A 21823-nucleotide genomic window follows, 5' to 3' on the forward strand; every position below is an offset into this window, starting at 1 on the left:
TTTTTTGGCAAGGTCTCATTATGAAGCCCTGGCAGATCTGGGACTCTTAACCAGGCTGATCTTGGTGATCTTGGATCCGTAGTGATCTGCTTCCCTTAGTATCCTAAGTGCTGAAATTAAAAGTGCATGCCACCGTGCCCAGCACAATTCACTATTTTCGAGATCCCTTTTTGGAAGTATATGCCACAAAGTTTTCAGTGGATCTTACTTTAATGGCTAGGCATATAGTTTAGTGGTAGAGTATTTGCCACTGTATACAATAATGAGACCCTGGTGAATACTCCAGTGTATAGCACTTACTATAATGATTCATCTTAAAGTTGTAAAAAGTAGTAAATAGAGCTGTCATGAATTTTCATCAAAAACAGAAAGATTTAAATAAAACTTGAAAAGTTACAGTTTTTGATGTGGAAAAATGCGCGTGAAAAAAATAATTAAAACCTATTTTCAAAGTCTCAAGTCATGTAGGATACTCAAAACAATTTTGTATTCACTGATTTATAACCAGAATGTTCTAATTTAGTACACACATTTCCTCAGTCATTTTTCTCTCTCTCTCTCTCTCTCACACACACACACACACACACACACACACACACACACACACACAGATAATATGTAAAGATCAAGTCTGTGCTCTTGACCACATATAAAAAAAAACTCTGAAATATGTTTTCTTCCTAATTCTAACATTTTTATTTTTAAGATCTCATTATAATATGTAATCTACCTAATACTATGTTTTAGATCATTAACTTAAAAATAAAAAAATTATTAGTAATATAGAACTTCATATCATCTTAGTAGTTTCCTTTTTGGTTATTCATCTTGTTACTAACTTCTGGCTTTGTTAAGATAAGATTTGGAATATGCTGGTGTAAATAGCTAAACACTCTTTCCATAGTTTGTGACTATACTTTTTTAATCCCAACTTCTGTGGAATTTTATTTTGTATGGTAACAGAAACAGTATCTTTATTATGTTTAACAGTCACTTGTCTCTTGGTGGTTTTTGTGAGAGAGCAGATAATGGTCAGTTATTCATTTATATACATTATTTTATAGCACAGTGCTTCTTCTTTTTTTTTTTTTTTTTTTTTTTTTGATTTTTTGAGACAGGGTTTCTCCATAGGTTTTTGGTTCCTGTCCTGGAAGTAGCTCTTGTAGACCATGCTGGCCTTGAACTCATAGAGATCCGCCTGCCTCTGCCTCCCATGTGCTGGGATGTGGTGGAGCACAGTGCTTCTTTAAAGTTAAAAAAGTTTTTATTTTATTTGTGTGAGTGTTTGCCTGCATGTATGTGATTGTACCTCACGTGTGCTTGGTGCTTTTGGAGGGTAGAGGAGGAGGATGGGCTTCATTGGAACTGAATTCACAGATGCTTGTGAGCCACTTAGGTGCTAGAAACTGAATCTAGGTCCTCTGCAAGAGGAGCAAATACTCTTAATTGCCATCTCTCTAGCACTACATACAGTAGCTAAGCTAACGAGGTCATTCAGTCAAGTCACCCTAGAATCTCTCTCTCTCTCTCTCTCTCTCTCTCTCTCTCTCTCTCTCTCTCTCTCTCTCTCTCTTTTTTTATTAAATTAAAGGAAGTCTTTGGACCCTGACTGTGCATTTCTAGCAAGTCCTAGATGTTGTTGAAGCCCTGATCCTTGGATCACTATAAGTAACAAAACTGAAAACATATGATTCGTGGATGTTTTAAATGCAGTGTGTACGTTGTGAACCCTCCTGTCTCCTGTTCCTGTGGTGAAAAATTCTCTATAAAACTGATTAGCTTTCATATTTCTTACCTACTTTACTTATTAAACGGAATGCATGAAATAGTGTTACAGTCATTTTACGTATTTCTTTTTGTCTTAGACTTATACTTCCTTTTAAATGATATTTGGTTAGTTGTAAAGTACTTGATACTTATAAAGGCCTTGATGACTAAACATGTTAGTACAGTAAATAATCCATCCATCAGGATAGAAGAAGTTAAATGAAATGTCTGAGAATTTTCTGTATAAGTTTCTTTTTTCTGTATAGTTTCAAGTGTTAACAATTAATTTTTTTATATCCATAAAACCTCAAAAGGGCAGTCTTTTACTCTCACTAGCAAACTAAGAAGTTAGCACTACCACAGTTTTAGTAGGTGCTGGCTGAAGAACTGATCCTAGTGGGTTGAGATGAAAGACTTCATTTCCCATGAGGTGTTTCATCTGTGCATGAGTTCGCTTTGACTCTCAGACCCCATAGAGCAGTGTGGAGGTGGGTCCATCTGGACTGATTGGTCCAGCTAATGGATTTGTCTTATAGCTAAGGGATCCTAAGCTCAGGAAATCTGAGTCTATCTAGTCTTTGTTCTGTAGAGATACTATTTTTATCATATTAGTCACAGAATGTATCTGTCCTTGTTCCTGGAGCAGTTCTGTTTAGTCATTCTTGTATGAATATTTGCCTACAAAAATTTTTGAACAGAACCTGTCGTAAAGTGCAAAAATTGGAATGATGGGTGGGAAGGATAATTGTGTGCCAGCAGTAATTTTGTTAACAAGTCTGATATGTCTTTTCTCAGGTACCTGGTAATTTCTAGTATTATCTCTATTACTGCATTGAATCTCATGGCTTTGTTACTGGTTTTCTGTTTTTGTCATTAAACTTCTTGGGAAATTGTGCTGGGTCCTTTAGCTTGAGTCTAATATCCTTGAGACTGATTTCCACTTATACTGTATTTTATAGGTAGTTTAGGTAAAAAAAAATACTAATTCCAAGTGCTTCTGGATATTGGAGCCTATAGTAAGCATACATACACATACAGGCACTACTGAATTTTTTTAGTGTATCCATGATTGATTTAATTTTGGTTATTTTAGTTTTAATTATTACAAGTGACTGAGGAGCTAATTTATTAAAGTCTAAATAATTACTCTATTTTATTTGCTTTGTGCAGTTGGGTTAGGGATGGCATACACAGAATATAAGGCATCATGAGGGAACATGTTCTGTGCTACCCTGTGTGACCCAGAGATCCTACTGAGATCATTGACTCGATGTCTGTCCTTTATCCCGTAAGCCATCTCACAGGTCTGACACTTCATTTTTACGTTAACAGTTTCACCAATTTTTCTTTGTTTAAAATAAAAAATAATATTCTACTCTAAACTTAAGAGAGAGTTCCCCACATAGATATAAATATTAAGAGGAGAGGATCTTTAGCAGTCACATGAGAGCTTTCCTAGCATAGCATTTAATAACTGTATCTAGATGAATGTCTTTTTTTCATAGAATGGTAGAAGAATTTTGGATTCCAGGTAAAAAGTACTTGTATCCATTCAAATCTGTACCAGTATTAGAATCATTGTTTAATTTTTCACTTACTTATTTTTGAAACAGACTTTCTGGCAATTTTTGGACCCTCTTTATTAAATAGTTGACTTCAGTTGGAATGAATTGAATTTTTACCATTTTATATGAAATGAAACATGGAAAGCTGTATCAATTGAGTGTATGCTTTAGAATAGAATAATATGCACACAACTCTCTTGATTATACAATAAAGCATTGAAGCATTGCTCGGATTCCAGAAGGTTCCTGACTACCCTTTCAGATTCCTTTCTCTCTTTCCTGTTTGCTAACATCCTGATGTTTATGGTAGTAACTTCTCTTGTCTTTCTTGAATGTTTTGCTGCTTAAGAATTTATAGGTCTGTGTGTTTGAGCTTTATGTAAATGTATTTGTGCAGTATGTAATCTGCCCCACCCTTATGTGCCTCAGTGTTAAGGTTCACCTATATGGATATACATGGCTAGTTGGATGTCTGAATTAGTTGTTTCTACTGCTGTAGAAAACAAACAAACAAACAAATAAAAAACAAAAACCTCTCTGTGATCAAAAGCAACCAGTGTAGGAAAGGGTTTATTTCAGCTAACAAGTTTCAAGTCATCTTCCATTACTGAGGGAAGTCAGGGTGGGAGCTCAATGGCAGGAACAGAAGCAGAGGATATGGAGAAGTGTTCTTGCTGATTTGTTCTCCATGGTTTTCTCAGCCTGCTGGTTTTATAGGATTCAGGACCACCTGCCCAGGGGTACCACCAATCACTGTCACCTGGACCCTGCCATACCAATCATTAATCAAGAAAATGCCTCAGAGGCTAATCTGGTAGGGAAATTTTCACAATTAAGAATCCCACTTCCCAAAAGATCCTAGCTTGTCTGCTTGACAAAAAACTTAACATGATATTTTCTGATTGTATTTCAATAGTGTTCACTGAATAAGTATATATTATTTTCATAAAAATAATTGTTGGTAGACATTGGGTTGATTTTAGTTGGGACTGTTCATAAACAATGCTGGTATTGTGCATATGTGTATATTAGAATATTTACTAGTATAAGATACATGTAAATCAGTAAGTCGTAGGGTATGTATATCTTACATTAAAGAGAGAATGCTAAAGTGTTCTCTAAACAGTACTCCTTGGATTGTTTATTCCTTCTACAGACCTGTATGGGTTTTTGTATTGCGTTTTATTCTTACCAGAAGTTATCAGTGACTTTTTCTAGTTTATAAACTAAAAACTTTTCCTACAGGTATGCCTTGCTATCTCTTTGGAGTTTGAATTTGCCTTTTTCTTGATGATTAACAGGTTGAGCACATGGTGTTATGTTTGCTGGTTCTGTGGATTATTTTTTATGTGCATCTGAATGAAGGACTACTTATACAAGTTTAGTTGTAGCTTTTCCATTTACTTAATTTTTTGTGGCTTACTGCTTGTAACTTGTTTTGATATAAATTCCTTGTTATATTGATCTAACACAAGGATCAAGTTTTCTTCTATTGGGATACTTTTTTTTTTCTGTTGCGCTGTTTGATGGCTATTTGATGGATAGAAGTTTCTAACTTTAATAGTACCAAAATTATCTTTCTTAGTTTTTTTTTGTTGTTGTTATTTGTTTTGTTTTGGGTTTTTTTGGTGCTAGGTAAAGAATCTTTACCTGTGGTTATGCAGATATTTTCCTGTACTGTCTTTCATTTGAAACTTTGTTTTGTTATCTTTCACATTTTGAATTTTGACTTGGAGGTTTTTGTTTTCGTTTTGTTTTGTTGTATTATGTGGTATTTAGAGATCTTTTCACACGGCTCCCCAGCTGCCCAGATATTCTTTATTAAAAGTCCATTCTTTCTCCCATTATTCTTAAGTTTTCCCTTTCATTTCTTATGTGTCTATGTATATGTATATTTGCCTCTGGACTGTCTTTCTGCCCCCATGCTTGACTTGTCTATCCTTTGGGAAGTACCATATTATGTGCTAGAACCTTAAGTGACTGATTTTCTTCAAGAAACTCTTGTGTATTTATGGCTCTTTGCATTTTCTTACACATAATTGAATATGCTAATGCATTTCCATGTTAAGCCTGCTGAGATTTTTATGGGGATTACATTGACTTTATAGAAAATTGAGAAGAATATATCTTCATAGCATTGTGCTGTTGAACTTGATATTTCTACATACTTTAGATTTTAAACCATCTTTAAATTTTTTGATACTTTTCAAAGACTACCAGTCTTTCATATCTTGTTTAGATTTTATGATTTCAGTGCTTATATGTTTTTGATTTTATTTTCTTAATATTGCTGATACATAGAAACTCAACTGACGTACATAACTTTAGTCCCCAGCAGCCTTGTTAGACTTTCATTAATTCTTATTTGTAGATTCCTTTATGTTTTCTATGTACACACCATAATCTGCAATAACAATTCAATGTCTTTCTCTATGATCCTTATATCTTTTATTTATTTTTCTTGTCTTACTCTGCTGGCTAGGACATCCGGTACAGTGATGAATAGAAGTGGTGATAGCTGAGCATCCTAGTCTTGATGCTGCTCTCAAAGTGAAATCATTCGACGTGTCACCATTAGGTATGGAGTTTTCTGTAGGTTTTTATCCCCCTTAGGGTTTTGTTTTGTTTTTAATCATTCAAGGAAATACATTTCTATTCTCCTTAGTAAGAGGATTTTTTTCTTCAATTATGAATGGGATTGATATACTTCAGGAGTTTTGTACATCTGAGATAATCATAGAATTTTTCTTTTTCATGTTCTTAATCTGGATAAATAATAGGTTTAACATTAGAAAGTCAGTCAGTTATGTATCTGTAGTGACCAGCCACCAAGATTGTTGCAGGGTTGTCTTTTATATAGAATGTTTTGTATTCTAGGAGGCCCATCAGGTTAATTTATTCCATTACTTGAATTCACCTTTTTGTGTAAAGCAAACTGTGTGCTTTTTGTGTATTCTTTTGTGTGATTTGGGTCATTAGTGTTTTGTTTCAAATTTTTTTGTGTGTTGATGTTCATGGGTGAGATAGTGAAGTTGTGTTTTTGTTACGCAGATCTTGTGCAGTTTTGCTGTAAAGATTGTTAACTTTAACAGATGATTTGGGAGGTATATACTCTCCTGGTGTTCTTTCGTTTGGGGTGAGCAGAATTCATGCAGTTGATGATGCATGTCTGTTTTTTTAGTGTTTAGAATCTAGCTAGAAACGCCATCTAGATCTGATTTGTTTTCACTGGATTTCAGATTATTAATTCAGTTAAATAGTTATATGTGGATCCAGATATTTGTTGGTTACTTTTTATATGTTACACTTTCCTGAGACATTCTCTACCATGAACTTTTGATGTAAGTTTGTTCTTAATTTTTTATTGTTCTCTCAAAACTTAATGACCTCTTCTGTGATATTGCTTATAGCATTATTGTTCTTTTATCAATCATTGATTGGTTCTTCCCAAGGACATATCAATTTTACTCTAAAAATTAATTTTTGACTATCCTGTGTTCTGTTATATTTTAGCTTCTATCACTCCCTTGCTACTTTCCTGTTTGTTTATCATGTGTTACTGTTTGTGCTTGTTATGTGGGCTTTATTATACAAGGGCCTGTGGTTGTACTTTTCCTTTTTCATTTTAGCTACATCAAATGTTTTTGGACGTACTTTATGTGGGGTACTGTTTTTGACAGTGGATTACTTAGAAATAAACATTACTTGAATATGAAGATTTTTTTTGTCATTTGCTGATTTAATTTTACCATAACAGAAACACTCTGACTTTTATTGTTTCAATTTTAATTCTTTCTTTTCTGAGAGAGGGTTTTGTAGCTCAGGTTGGCCTTGAATTCTCAGTCTTTTTGCCTGAGCCTTTAGAATACTGGGATCTCAGGTTTGTACTCCATACTATTTAGCACTCTTTGATTTGTTCGTGTTCCATTACCCTTATGCTTGGGAAAGCTCTCTTATTAGTCTCCAGGGATTCTTTTTGGTACTGAAGATTAAACTCAAGGTTTTATGCATGTTAGGCAGTAAGGAGCTCTACCACTAAGCTAAATCCCCAGGCTTCCTTTGTTACTTTATTCTTTTCTTTCTTTCTTTCTTTCTTTCTTTCTTTCTTTCTTTCTTTCTTTCTTTCTTTTTTTTTTTTCTTTTTCTTCGAAATAAGTTTTCATTAATTCTACCATGTTGCCTTTGAAGTCGCTCTGTAGTCTTAGGCACACCTTTAATTTATGCAGAAGTTTTAAAATTTGGTTCAGTTCCACTTGTTGATTCTTGATATTGGAATACTATTCTGAAAGTCCTTGTCTGTCCTGAATCTTTGTGCTTTTTGTTTTCTCCCAGTGTTTTCAAAGTTTCAGGTCTTTTGGTTTTTCAAGGCAGAGTTTCTCTGTAGCTTTGAAGCCTGTCCTGGAACTCACTCTGTAGACCAATCTGGTCTCGAATTCACAGAGATCCACGTGTTTCTGCCTTCTGAGTGCTGAGATTAAAGGTGTATGCCACTCCTGCCTGGCAATTTGAGGTCTTATAGTAAGGTATTTTAATGGTTTTCTTTATGTGGTTGTTGTTTATTTCTTGTGTTTTGAAATTCTGGGTAAGTGGTGGGGATCTATTTTTATGCTTTTACATGTGGGTATCCAGTTTTCATGCCACCATTTACCAGAGAGACTGTTTTTCTCAAGATCTGTTTTGAACCCATTGTTGAGAATTCTGTAGATGTAGTTACATGGGTCATTTGTGGATCCTCTATTTTAGTCTTGCCTGTTTTTGTGTGGTAGCCATTTTATTTTCTTCATTTTTGTACTACTGTGTAATTTGAAATTATATATAATGGTATTTCTAGTTTGTTCTCTTAGGTCAGGATTGTATTAGCTATTTGGGGTCTTTGTGGGTTTTTTTCCCCTGAATTTTAGATCTTTGTTTTTCTATTCCTGTAAAAATATCATTGACATTTTGTTGGAGATTACATTGAATCTATACATTTTGTTCAGTGTTATTGTCATGTTTACAATATTAATTTTGCTGATCCCTGAATGTGAGAGATTCTTCTACCTTCTAGTGTCTCCTTCAGTTTTTTTCTTTAGTGTTTCATAGCTTTTCTTTTTTTTTTTTTTTTTGGTTTTTCGAGACAGGGTTTCTCTGTAGCTTTGGAGCCTGTCCTGGAACTAGCTCTTGTAGACCAGGCTGGCCTCGAACTCACAGAGATCCGCCTGCCTCTGCCTCCCGAGTGCTGGGATTAAAGGCGTGCGCCACCACCGCCCGGCTTCATAGCTTTTCTTATAGATGTTTTTTACTTCTTTTGTTAGGTACATTCCTTGAAAAGGATTTGCTTTCTTTGCATATACTATTTACCATCTGGTAGATAGTAAGTTCTGCACTTCTCAAGTGTTGTGCAGTATAAACTTGTTAAATGTGTGTTGACATTGTTTTGCTTCTTTCCTGAATCTTTGTGATATTGTCATGGTCATTTTAGAACTTATATTTGAGGTGATTTTTACCTCTGACTGTATATAATTGCAATATGCTTTTGTGTGCATGCAGGTGCATATTTGTTCATGTGTCTGGAAGCCAGACGACAACCACACTGACTTAGACCCACCAGCTAGACTAAGCTGGCTGGCCAGGCTGCCTCAGCTTCCCCAGTTCTGGGATTATAATCATGGGCCATAAATTCTAGAAATTACAAAGAAAGGTCCTTGTGTTTTAGAGGCATGCATTTGCCAGCTAATCTACAGTTTCTCTTTTTGTGTTTAGACCTAGTGTAGATCTATTGTAAACAACACCAATTAGATTTGTTGCTTTATTGTTTTGTGCTTATTCTTTTTTAAAAATTTTTATTATACTTAAAAAAACATTACTTTCTATTACAGTTGTGTGTGTACGAGGGTATCACATGAGTACTTTCATGGGTATGAGGGTCAGAGGTCAACTTCTAGGAGTGTGTTCTCTCCTTCCACTTTGGGCTCAGCTCCCCAGGCGAGTGTTTTTTCCCACTGAACTATCTCATTGTTCTGTTAGAATATTTTTTTTTTTTTTTGGTTTTTCGAGACAGGGTTTCTCTGTGATTTTGGAGCCTGTCCTGGAACTAGCTCTTGTAGACCAGGCTGGTCTCGAACTCACAGAGATCCTCCTGCCTCTGCCTCCCGAGTGCTGGGATTAAAGGCGTGCGCCACCACCGCCCGTCTCTGTTAGAATATTTTTCTCCCTTTGATTTCTTGAGTAGTTTTTCAAAATTTCTCTTCTGATTTATCTGTACTTTTTTTTGGAAGCGGGGTGTACTTTAAGCTGTATATAGCCCAGCTTGAACTACATACTGTTTCTGTCTTCCATGTGCTGGGATTATAGGCATGTATTCAGCCATTTGAGTGTTTGTTTGCTTGCTTGTTTATTTTTAGTACATCTCTGTTTTGTAGATCCCCCCAGTTGTTGCACTAATTTATAATAATTTGTGTCTTTTTGAGTATGCATGTGCAAACCAGTGTGTGGGTTGACATGTGAGCCCACCATTTACATTTTTTAAACTATGGCTAAAAATAAAATGCTGCGGGAGAGCTAAATGAAGTATTAATATTAAGCCTGCCATTAAATAGTAAATTAAGTATGTATCTGTATTACTATATGGAACAATAAGAGTTTTGACTTTATACTTTGCTCTTAGTAGTTTCTTGTTTAGAATTAGTATACACTGAGCTTTGTTATTTTCTTTTGATTACCAGCCTTTTCTCTAATAGCACATTCCTTTACTTTAGATTGTGTATGTATAATTTATTCTAAGTAATATTGTTACACAATTGAATTCACAAGTGAGCTCAATATTCACATATATCCACTTTATCAAACAATTAGTTAAAGCTCAAAGAAGTGAGTACAAAAGATTACTACCTGTTCTAAAACCATTGTCAGTAATAGAGTAGTCCTCAATTTCAAACTCTGCTTTTAGAGCACTTCTGAGACACTTTTCTTTTTAAATGTTTAAGTATTTCTTCTTTGGTTTTTTTTTTTTAAACACTATTTAGAAAGTGCTTGCTACTGATGTCTTAGGAACATGTTCTGAATCAGCACTGTCATTTACTGTATTTATTTTAGTAGCTCTAAATTCTGCATTTTTATTAAGTCAAATTTGATTGAATTTATCACTCTCAAGTTGTGACAGAATTTCATTTATATGATAGCAGTCACCTTCATGGACTACTTATTTCCAAAAACAAACTTGGACCTCTGTCTGTCTTATTCTGGCAGTCTGCATTTGGGTTTCTGATGCCTAGAGGTTAAATTTAGCACTGTTCTCTCAGATGTTTATTCTTTGTCTTCCGTGTATTAGTACTAAAATATCCTGTATCGATATCTTGAGATATCGATACCTTGAATCTAATATGTAATTTCTAACCAGTTTCTTTTCTTCAGACTTCTTTTAATTTTCCATTTTAATTTCTTGCCTGACATCCAAAATAACTTTTAACACCATTTTTATATATTTATTAGGATAACACTTTTACCTTGGTTATTTGTTTCATTTAAGATCCATATGAAAGTCTTGCTTTTTGTTTGTTTGTTTTTTGTTTTTGGACAAGGTGACACAGCATTTCTCTGTGTAACAGCCCTGGCTGTCCTGGAGCTCCCTATGTAGACCAGGTTGGTCTTGAACTCACAGAGATCTCCCTGTGGCTGCCTCCAACTGCTGGGATTAAAGGCATGTGCCACCATGCACAGTGATTTATTTTAAAATAATTTTATTTCATTTTATGTGCATAGATGTTTTGACTGCTTGTATGTTTGTATATAACACATGTGCTGGTGCCACTGGAAGCCAGAAGAGGGCAGGGGATCGCTGGAACTGAAGCTAACACATGGTTCTGAGCTATGTAGGTGCTAGCAATCAAACACAGGTACTCTGAAGAACTGCAAGTACTTTAGCTGCTGAACTATCTCTAGCCCTGAAATCTTGGTTTTAAAAGTATAGATTATTTGATATTAGCCATTTTTTAAATTATTCATCTTAAAAATACAGCAGCTCCTATGTATTAAAATAGGTATGTCAGTACTCTAGAAAGATGAGACAGAAATAAGAATTGACTGTTGTGTCATTTCAGGTGACATCAGAATTTTCTCTCATATTTCAAGTTTTCATATATTAGAAAAATTACTAATTTTTTTCTGGCTATATTAATGATCAAATGTGATCTGGATTATCTATGTTGATATAGGTTTTTTTTATATCAACTGTTTCTAGCATTCTTTTTAATAACCCTCAGAATAAAATACTTTTTTCATAAAGATATTTAGGAGCGCTACCTTTTAAAATAACTGAATTAAAATATTTAAGAGGTGACCCTAAGAGTACTATGTTGGCAAAAGCCATTGGAATTTTAAGTATCTGTGAAACAAAAGACTTCAGCAGTTGGTGAGGAATAACTGGGTTGTTTCTAGAATGTAAAATAGGTTGAGAGCCATTTAACTGCATGGCTTTCATGTGAGCTTTGCTAGAGGACTTTTTATATCAGAATGGAGCACACATTGTTGGAAATAGCAGTGGAACGAATGTAGAGGAAGTTGTGGGTTTGCATGTACGCTGTGAATTTGAGGCATTGAAAACTGACTACTTGACCAGTCTTTATTTGAAGGACTACCAAGTTGTTTTAGTTAAGGTAGAAATGCTTGTGTTATGCTTTTTATGAATGAGCAAAGTTTTCTTAAAGTAGATGCAATGTTTAATTGAAAACATTTGATAATACTAATCACTGTTTTGTAACCATTGATTTCTCTGATGAATATATCTTCTCCCTTGAGTTGGTGGCTAAATTTGGCTTTCTTCTCTTTCCACTTAATGTGTATATTACATTGCCTGCTTCTTTAATGTTAGCTTTCTCTACTGTCTAGTATTTGATTCATCTTTTTTGATTAGATTGATGGTAGGCAAATATATTCATTGCTATGGGCTCTTTTTATTATTTCCTTTCTTCATAGCCTTAGCATTTCTTATTATTTACTCTTTTTATTTTGACTTTACCTCTTGTAAAATTCTGTAAGTCTTTTAGGGCTCCATCTTTGATTTAAGATCTAATTTTACTTAGATTCTGTTTTGAACATTACTTCCATTGTACTGTTTTCCATGCTGAGCAGAATGCTGTGACAAACATTTATATCAATAAATTCACCAGTTAAACAGTACTCACTGTGCTTATTTTGCTGCAGTAGACACTACTCATACTGAGACCTTTAAAAATGTTCTTGTATTGGCATTAAGGCGTAAACTATAAGGTGCTGTTGTCTTGAGACAGTGTTGCTATGATTGACAGCTTGCTTACTACAATAAAAAGGCTGCTTTGATTCTAATTTCAGTTCTTTGCTCACAACTGAATGCTCTTCAACAAATCACCTACCCTTTCTATGCCTCATTTTCCTAATATATGTAGTACCTGCTTCAAATCTAGCATTACGCAATTATCTGTTACAGTTTTCATAGTTTTAAATGGTTCAATATATTTGTGTTAAAGTAAAACACCTAGTTATGCTTACTTGGGGTATTTAGAATTTCTGGAAAGCAGCTTATATGGTGGTTTATAATTTGTGTTTTACTAAATAGAGCTTGTCTGAAGATCAGAGAGCAAAGCAGCCATACTAGTCAGCCGTACAGGCCAGGGAGTGGTGGCACAAGCCTTTAATTCCAGGACTGGGGCATGGCATGGTGCAGGAGGGTCTCTGTTAGTTCAAGGCCACCATGGGCTATACAAGATCGAATCTGTCTAAAAGAGAAACAGAGCTCACACAAAGGTGAGCCCAGCACTTGGGATCACATACCTTTAATCTTAACTGTGGGGAGGTGGAGACAGGAGACAGGAACTGAGTGCAGTGTGGGGATTCATGGAGACAGAATTTTGCCTTTTCTGTCTAAAGATTTGGTAGAGGTAAAAGGTCTTTCTAGTGGTTGGCTGTGTGCTTTTCTGATCTTAGGTTTTTATTACCTGTGCTACAAGCTTAGTGTATAATGAAGATTTTTAGCTATTTCTGTTGATTAATCATCTCTCAATAAAATCTAAAATAAACTTTTAATATGATAAAAGTGATAATATTTGAGATACTTGTATGTTCTAGATTTATGATAGTTGCAAACATCCTAAATTTCTGTATTAAAGAAATCTTTCAATATACATGCAAATGATTATGATCTAATGGGAACAATATAAAAAGCCAAATATTTAAAAGTTTTTATTTAAATGCTTAGTTTATAGTTGCTTTGAGGTTGGCTGAACCACTATCATACTAATAAAGTGGGTTACAAAATGTGCCTTAAAAAAGCAGTCAACTAAATGAGGAAATGTGAAAGATTTTGGATATCTTCTATTTTTAAGTAATTTTATTGTTATTCATTTTTATATTTTTATTGTAAAAATCAGTCATTGTTATTGTAAATAAATATAATATTGTGTTTCCATATAGACAAGTATCTTTATTTGAATGGTAACATTCAAATTTACTTCTGCTTTTCTTTTCTTTCAGTCCCTGATTTTTGCTCTTAGTTACCAGTTTAGTATCCTTTTTTCTTTTATCCAAATCTAATTTTTTTTCTCATGATGCTGAAATTGTGGTTTAGATTAGAATTTTTTTCTCCATTTCTTTAATCTACAGCAATTGGAACAGATCCAGAAGGAACTAAGTGTTTTGGAAGAGGATATTAAAAGAGTGGAAGTAAGAAATCAAGAAATTCTCACATTTTTCATAGTTTTACCTTCATCTTAGTTGACAGTTCAGCTGGTGGTGCAGGGGGACAAAGTCTGAATACTTTTTTTTGAAGATAAATTGTAATCTTAAGTTTATATTGACATTTATTGCTATGATTCTTGATTAAATGGAACAAAATTTGTTCAATCTAAATAATTTTCTACTAATCCTTCATTATTTTCTAAAAATGACCTATGGTTTCATTCTTTTATTAATTTTAAAAATATTACATTTTTACTAGTTATTTTTTATTGGCTACTAATGATAATTTAGTGATTTAAATACATTGTTAAGGAGTTTATAATAAAACACAGATTACTTCTAGAAATTTGTTGGGCTATTCATAGACTATTGTGAGTTGAGGTCTACATTTGGCTACATTTAAATTAGTGTGCACTTTACTTATTTACACACATGGCTTCCTTTTGCTTACTTATAAAACATGTCAAAGGATAATGAGTATTTAATAGTATTCAATGGGAACTCAGTATCCCTTATGTTTATATTACCTGTTTGATTATTTTTGAGCCAAGCCAAAAATAATTTTACCTTTTTATGTGCCTATAGTTTTTATTTTCAAGTTTGCTGTTTTTCCACGAAACAAAATTTTTACATAAGTAAAAAGAGAAGCTAATCAATAATATTCAGCGATGTAATTTATGTCATCATCTCTGATCAGCCCCTTTCCTTTGGGTTAATGAGCAAAAATTATAATTTATGTTCTTATTAAAAGTCAATAATTAATTCAAGAAGTATTACTCTTATTATTTGTAGATTAATTTTAGAGAGTTTTTGTCATTTACTTTGAAGATTGAATGTTGTAATCTAGTCACTGTCCCTACATATTTATGCTAATATACACTAATAGATCATCACCTGCATGAGTAGTCAGTTCACTGTGTACAGAATGTGCTGTATGTCCTCTCTGGTATACTTCCTTTTGAGTTTTTCTGCATTCAGTGCTTTCATTAGTTAGAAGATTATTTAATGGGATTTATAGTCCTTTAACACTAGTAATAGCTTCCTTCTTAATTTCAGATTAACTTTGCTTTTGTACTTTATGGAAAGGAATCTTTGACAAGTTTGGTTTTGAAGACAGAAAGGGACTGATGGGAACCTGGGGCTAGAACAGAATATAATGCCATATGCTTTTTTGAAATATACATTTTCTGTTTGGAGTGTATATGATAACTCAAATAATTACAATTTCAGGAAATGAGTGGCTTGTACTCTCCTGTCAGTGAAGATAGCACAGTGCCTCAATTTGAAGCTCCTTCTCCATCACACAGGTACAAAGCTTCACATTTGTAGGATTTTGTATTATGTGTTCATGGTACTCTAGTTCTCAGGAGCCTTTTTAATGCAGATGATGAGATCATTGAGAAATGAAACACAGATAGCCAATGATCCTTTGGATTAAGTTAGTGGGTAGATGTTACACTATTTTAAATTTTGAGATGGATAAAAAGTTTGGTGAATTTTTTAATGTCTTGTAAATTGATATTATATCTTATGTCAAAATTTAGAAACATAAATTGGTAATATTAGTGGAAAAGAATAAAAAGCCTTGGTACTGGCACATGTCTTTAAATCCCAATACCCAGGAGGCAAAGGCAGGAAGATTTCTGAGTTTGAAGCCAGACTGATCTACATAGCAAGTTTCAGACTAGCTAGGGATACAAAGTAAGATCTGTATTAAAATGATAATGATGAAGTAAAATTTTAAATCTTTTTTTCCAACTCACTGTATTTTGGGGCATTGGTTACTTTGCCCAATTTTTAAATGAGGGCATTAGAAAGATGTGTTAGTTTAAGTCTTCCTGAGTCTTTTATTATGATTCTCATTATTTATCCTGGGTTGACTTCAAACTCAGAATCTTCCCACTACAACTGAACTTGCTTCCCAAGTGCCATAGTGTTAGGATTACAAAGTGTGGACCTCCTCACTTTGCCTTTTTTTTTTTTTTTTTTTTTTTTTTTTTTTTTTTTTTTTTTTTTTTTTTTTTTGTGGTGTGGGTGTATTGGTGGATAGTAGAGGCTGAGTCTTGTTAGGTTCCCTGGACTAGTTTCAGACTCACAGTCCTTTCATCTCAGCATTCAAAGAGCTGGGATTTGGACACATATTACCATGCCTGTCCTTGTATTCTTATTGTTATCTTGGGGGATGGAAGCTTGAGGATTAGTTCAAAGTCACCCTTGATTTCATAGCTAGTTCAAGTCCAACCTAAGTTACAAAAACCAAAATGTTTCACAAAATAAAAATAGTTAAAACAAACTCCATTTTACAAATTATTAAAATCTTACCATCTATATGCTTATTACAGAAGGAATTATATATAATTATATAGCTCTTGCTCCATCTCCCTAGAATTTAGAATAACGCTTAGTTTTATTTGATTCTTTATATAATAAAGTAAATGTATATGATACATTATGCTGTAAATTTATTCCATGAAATATGTGGTATCTAAATTTTGGACTTCAGGGTTTTATGTTTAAAATAGTCGAATAAGAGCAATAGCCACCTTGTAATTCACCTTTTTCCTACCAGTTTTTAAATTTCTTTACAACAATCCTAATGTGGGATATTGTTATCATTAACCTATCATTTACTTTCTGATATATGATGTCTTGGATAACAGGCTGTGTGTGTGTGTGTGTGTGTGTGTGCGCGCGCGCGCGCGCGCATGCGTGCATGTGACTATAGGGACATGATAACTACCACAGACATTTCAGTAACAAACTGGCAGTTCATTCCCATTGTCATGTCACTCAGTTTAACAGAAAGCATCTCTTAACTACTATAATACTCAGTCTATTAGATTTTATGAGTCTTGAAAATTAATTTGTTGAATGCCCCTGATAGGTTAGGCAGTTTTTTTGTATGCTGAGTTTTTTTCTGACAAAGCTCATGCCTTTATGGCTTTTGGGTATGTATATTAAGGTTAGCAGAGATGCTAAACAGGCAAATGTATAATAATCTTAGGAGTCCATGACATAAATATGATGCTTTCAGAAGAGCAGTTTAGCAGACTAGATGTTTGCACGAATACTCCGTTTCTAGGTTGTTGGGCTTTCCAAAGAGATAACAACTGATGGGGTGAAGCCTAACCATGTTTGAACATGTTTCAATGTCCATGTGGAAGGAGAGGAGACACTTTATGTCATTCCTGATTTCATACCATTGGAAGCCTGGAGAAAAGCAAGAAAACTTAAGAAAGATGAGTGAGAGCTTGGGCTATGATTGATGATGATGGAAAAGGAAGTTGCATGAGCTTGGCATGGTGACAGACAACTTTACACCTGGTACTGAGAAGGCAGAGTCAGGTGGATCTCTATGAGCACAGTGCCATCCAGGACAATATAGTGAGACCCTCTCTCAAAAACTAACAAAACTGCCCAAGCAACAGCAACAAAATAAATAAGTAAACAACCAAGTGAAGTGTGAGGTAGCAGATCTTGAACAAAACTCAGGAATACTGAGCCTGGGGATATTACAAGGAGGACTAGAGGTGACTTTCGTTACCTTATGCCTTGCCTCTAGTTTGATGACATAAGCATGAGAAGGCATAAAATTTTAAATGAGTATAGAAAATGCTTTTTAATTACTTGTTCATAACTTAATAATAGCATTGATTAAAGTTGTTTTAAAACTTTAATTTTCTTTATTTAAAATACTTGAAGAGTTTAGGTCAATTATCCCAAATTTGGATTGTATCAAGCAGACATAAAACACTGTGTGAATACACTATGATAAAATTGTAAAAATGACAGCTCCTCAAGACTTACTCCCTTGATTATGCTGACTTGGGATGGAAAATAATTGCGTCAGTAAATTAATCATTCTGTTTAAAGTACAGAAAGAGTAGAATTTTGGACTCCAAGAATTTAAATCCGTCAGGATTCATTTACCTCTGAAATTTTAATGAATATTTTTTGGTATAGTCATTTCAGAATTTTTATAAATTTGTGTGTATGTTACACACATATGCGCATGGATACAAGTGCCTTTATGGAAGCCATGGGAGGATATGGCACATTGTCCAACCTTTTTATAAATGGTAATGTCCAGAGGTCAGTACTTCTTGTGTGTGGAAGGGTGTGGGATTGTAGCTTGTGGTGTGTGCACAGCAGCAGGTACTCTACCCACTGACTTATCTCCTCAGCACCACAGCCTTGTATTTTATTAGTGATATAGAAATGCTAGGAATTGCTTCATTAATAAAGAAAACATGTTTAATACAGGCTTCCATCTGTTAGTACCTGTATGTATTTCTCAGCTGTTAGTACCTGTATGAAGAAACCAAAAATAGCATGTGATACCTCCTATACACACATACACACACCCATGGCTACAGGGAATGCACACATTAATTATATTCCATTAGAATAAAGCGATTTGACAAGTTCATAATTTAGCTAAAATATAATTCTGTAATTCCCTTCTTAACTTTCCTACCTCCAGCTCCCATCATGGACTCCTCCTCCAGCCTTTCCCAATATCTCTCACTCTCTCTCAAATTCATGGCCTTTAAAAAAATTGTTATAGTTATACATGTGCGGGTGTGTGTCTGTAACTAAAATCTGCTGAGTTTATCTGGTGTTCAGTGAAGTCCCTAATTGCTTATCTGATACCAAGAGTCCATATATTCTTGATATTGTCAATAAAGATTCTTGGCTTTGTGACTGAACTTTACTAAAGAAATAGCCTGGAATATAATGAACTGAGACCTGTGTAGACAGTAGGAGTGTATAGTTTTTAAAAATCGTATGGATATTCTATATGATTTATCATATTTCTAAAAATGTGAGGGTTTATGCTAATTTTTATATTTCATTTCAGCAACTGTTTGCTGTGTTTTAATGTTGTATATAATGCTGCATTTCAGTTTCATACTTGTGTCTCATGTTGTCATCTTTAATAGATGTAGAAACTGCTAATCAGATAAGAATTGCCTTCCCAGAGTCAAGTTATTTGCTGTTTAATTAAAAATCCAAACTCCAAAAGTACCTCTCAGAACCTTTAGGTTATTTCAGTGATAAAGTAATTTATGATTTTTGTGTAAGCCAATACTCGTGCCTCAACTTCAACTTTCCCTGTTCTGGGACTCAAGGCATTTATGAGCTGTAGTGCTTGAGTACCTTTCAATTGTTGGGAGTTTTTATAAGCCTACTTTTTTTTTTTTTTTTAAGATGGCAGAGAAACGATAGCAATGAAATAGATAAAGAAAATAAGAAACTAGCCTGAGTTTCTAAAGGTTGTCTTAGAGTTAAATAGGAGAAGGTGTAACCACATGAAAAACAACATAGAAACCAGACTGTATCTGGGACAGAGGAAACTAGTATCATATGGGTTTGGGATTTTGAGAAAGACTTCTGTCACTTTACATTTATTTTATGCCTTTGATAGTTTTCTTTTACCAGGTTTTGTCATGCCATTTGGGGGCTGGAAATTATGTAGAGATAGATAGTCCTTATTCGCCTCATTTGGCAATGAGGAAACTGAGTGATTGCAATGGCTCAAGAGCACATGGCCACTAGTGCCATGACAGGGCTTGTTAACTGTTGCCATCAAGTGCATGCTAATGTTTTTCCAGTGTTTTAAATCCTCTTTTCCTTAAAGTTACAAACCTTACTAACCTATTTGGAAATGGAAGTAAATAGTATGTGTACAGTGGCCATATTTTTTTTTCCCATTTCATAACCTTTCTTGATATGTATGTTTGAAGAACTGAGAGGAGTAAATGTTCATGGGCCATTTGATGTCTAATTAAATGATTGGTAATAGATGTTTATTTAAAATTATAAATAAATGGGTTTATAAACGATACATTTTAGATCAACTTTTTCTGTTACTAAAATAATGTAAATACTGAAGTTATATTGTTCTTTCTTCCTTTTGCAGTAGTATTATTGATTCTACAGAATACAGCCAACCTTCAGGTTTCAGTGGGACTTCTCAGGTAAGTTATACATTTGACAGTATGTTTTGGTCGTACTATGAATGGTAAAATTGTAAAGTAATACATTGTATTATTTTGTAAAATAATAGGTTAGTTTACTAAAATATTCTTGGATAATGACATACCCCTTTTAGTAAGACTTATTTTTTTTTTTTTTCTGTTTTTGAGACAGGGTTTCTCTGTAGCTTTGGAGCCTGTCCTGGAAACTAGCTCTTGTTGAACAGGTTGGCCTCTATCTTACACAGATCAGCCTGCTTGTGCCTCCCGAGTGCTAGGATTAAAGGCATGCAGCACCACCGCCACGCTAGGATTTTCTTTTTCTTTTCTTTTTTGATATATAAGAGAATCACTGCCGGGCGGTGGTGGCGCACGCCTTTAATCCCAGCACTTGGGAGGCATAGGCAGGCGGCTTTCTGTGAGTTCTGGGCGAGCCTGGTCTACAAGAGCTAGTTCCAGGTCAGGATCCAAAGCCACAGAGAAGCCCTGTCTTGGGAAAAAAAAAAAACAAAACAAGAATCGCTTCCTTATTTGCTTGTCAGTGGTAGGAATTTTTAAGAGGTGTTTTAATATTGTGGAGTTAATGTCAGACCTTAAGAAGAAGAAAATATTGTCAGGCATTGTTTGTCTCAGGGATAGGAAAGGCAGAATTATTGATTCATTGTATAGCATTATATTAAAAACATTAAGCATTTCTTATATAAATTAGAGGTTTGAATAAAATTACAGTAGCTCCATCTTTACCAGTTAATTTTATGATTCTTTTAACTTTTATTCTTTCCATATTTGACTGGCGGGGTTGATATTTGCTCTCCTTAGTTTTTAAGTTCTGAGTATTTTTTTTCCAAAAACCCTATATATTCAAATAATTTCAGATTCAGGGAAAAGTAGAAAGACTACTAAAAAGAACTCCTTTATGTAATTCAAATAGTTTTCCAAACACTAAAAATCTTCTCATTCTCAGGTATTTTCTTTTTAAAAATCTTTCTTTTTAAAATTTTTCCTTTTTGAAAATTTTCTTTTTAAAAATCTTCACATTCTCAGGTATTTTCTTTTTACCTATATATGCTGTTCTTCCTTTCTAAAGTATTTAATTTTGTTTCAGATATATTTTGTAGTTTTTCCTTCCTGGGTTAAGGTATAGACACATATTACCTATGATTATTCTGTGTATGTTTCTTTGAAAACAAAGATGCTGTCTGTTGTAATCATAATATAATTGTAAAATTCAGGAAGTGAGCATTAATAGTATGCTATTTTGATCTAGTATTTGTAGAGAAAGTGTTTTTTAAAACATAAATAAAATGTTTTTAATGCTGACTTATTTATATATATATTTATGTAGGAAAGTTATCTTTCGTAAATGAAAATTTGGAATATGGAGCTTTCGGGGTTCATTCTCTTCCCAAGTACTTGGATAATTACCTGTTTCATAATTTTGAAACTACTTGGTACATCTGTTATCATCTTCCTTTGCAATCTTGCATTGACCTGTTTTGTTAAACCCTTTTTGTTCTGTTTTGACACTAATGAAATTGCATCCAGTACTGTGTGCCTGTTAGGCAAGCGTGCTACTGCTAAACTCTTGTAGCACCTTAACTTTTTATTTATTTGTTTGTTTGTTTGTTTGTTAAAGATTTCTGTCTCTTCCCCGACGCCGCCTCCCATTTCCTTCCCCCTCCCCCAATCAAGTCCCCCTCTCTGGTCAGCCCAAAGAGCTATCAGGGTTCCTTGCCCTGTGGGAAGTCCAAGGACCACCCACCTCCATCCAGGTCTAGTAAGGTGAGCATCCAAACTGCCAAGGCTCCCCAAAAGCCAGTACGT

At 34.2% G+C, this 21823-nt stretch overlaps 1 protein-coding gene across 4 annotated transcripts in view; it reads left to right on the plus strand.

Annotated features, from left to right (window-relative positions):
- Nucleotides 1-21823, plus strand: part of Cop1 (COP1, E3 ubiquitin ligase) — a 139842-nt gene that overhangs the window by 22786 nt on the left and 95233 nt on the right. For all 4 annotated transcript variants that reach the window (XM_026787619.1, XM_026787620.1, XM_026787621.1 and 1 more), the window contains 3 exons: nt 13947-14006; nt 15252-15328; nt 19945-20002. In XM_026787619.1, coding sequence (XP_026643420.1) covers nt 13947-14006; nt 15252-15328; nt 19945-20002 — 195 coding nt within the window. The remainder of the gene's footprint in view (nt 1-13946; nt 14007-15251; nt 15329-19944; nt 20003-21823) is intronic.

This window comes from Microtus ochrogaster, assembly GCF_000317375.1.
Source record: "Microtus ochrogaster isolate Prairie Vole_2 chromosome 6 unlocalized genomic scaffold, MicOch1.0 chr6_random_2, whole genome shotgun sequence".
NCBI lineage: Eukaryota > Metazoa > Chordata > Mammalia > Rodentia > Cricetidae > Microtus > Microtus ochrogaster.